The 929-nt window shown below is 37.6% G+C and overlaps 1 protein-coding gene across 1 annotated transcript; it reads left to right on the forward strand.

The window, feature by feature from the left end:
• Positions 1–218: 218 nt before the first annotated feature.
• Positions 219–683, forward strand: LOC133806957 (uncharacterized). Its single transcript, XM_062245051.1, has one exon. It carries the CDS (start codon positions 219–221, stop codon positions 681–683), a length of 465 nt encoding a protein of 154 aa, XP_062101035.1.
• Positions 684–929: the final 246 nt, after the last annotated feature.

Consider the following 929-nt stretch of genomic DNA (forward strand, 5'->3'; position numbering starts at 1 on the left):
GTTTGCTTCCGCATAATATTCTTATTCTACAAGATCTCCTTCATGGTTATACTAGGAAGAATGTCTCTCCCCGGTGCTTGATAAAAATTGATCTTAGTAAGGCCTATGATTCCCTTGATTGGGTTTTTTTGGAGGATATTCTGAAAGCTTTTTGTTTTCCAAGTAGATATATTTAGTGGATTATGACATGTTTGTCGGGTACCTCTTATATTCTATTGATGAATGGGAGGTTACAAGGGAGTTTTGATGGGAGGAAAGGTTTAAGACAAGGAGACCTGATTTCTCCCTTGCTGTTTGTGCTTGTCATGGAGTATCTCACTCGTCTTCTTAGGCTTGTTTCTCGGCATAAGGATTTCAGGTTTCATCCCATGTGTAAAAGTTTGCATCTTGTTAATCTTTTCTTTGTGGATGATCTTATATTGTTTTGCAAGGGGAATCTTAGATCGTTTCAACTCTTATTTGATGGATTTTCCAGATTTAGTCAGAATTCTGGGTTGATTGCTAATTTGAATAAATCTCAAGTGTTTTTTGGAGGTATTTCTACTGAAGTGAAGACTAGTATTCTGAGTATTGTTCCTATAGAAGAGGGTACTTTTCCCTTAAAATATTTGGGTGTTACTCTTCGTCCTACAAAATGGAAGGCGGCTGATTGTGGTGTGATCATTAATCAAATCCAGTATTAGCTTCATGTTTGGGCTAGTCGACATCTGTCTTTTGCTAGGAGAACTCAATTGATTCACTCTGTTTTACTGGGAATTTGTTTGTATTGGATGAGTATCTTTCTTTTGCCTCAGAGTGTCATTCAAGAAATTGATAGACTGTGTCGTAATTTTTTATGGGGAGCCAAGGGTAACCGCAGCAAGTTTCATTGTTCTTCTTGGGAATAGGTTTGTCCTCCTAAGACTATGGGTGGTATTGGTTTTAAGGAG

This window comes from Humulus lupulus, chromosome X, assembly GCF_963169125.1.
Source record: "Humulus lupulus chromosome X, drHumLupu1.1, whole genome shotgun sequence".
NCBI classification, from domain to species: Eukaryota; Viridiplantae; Streptophyta; class Magnoliopsida; order Rosales; family Cannabaceae; genus Humulus; species Humulus lupulus.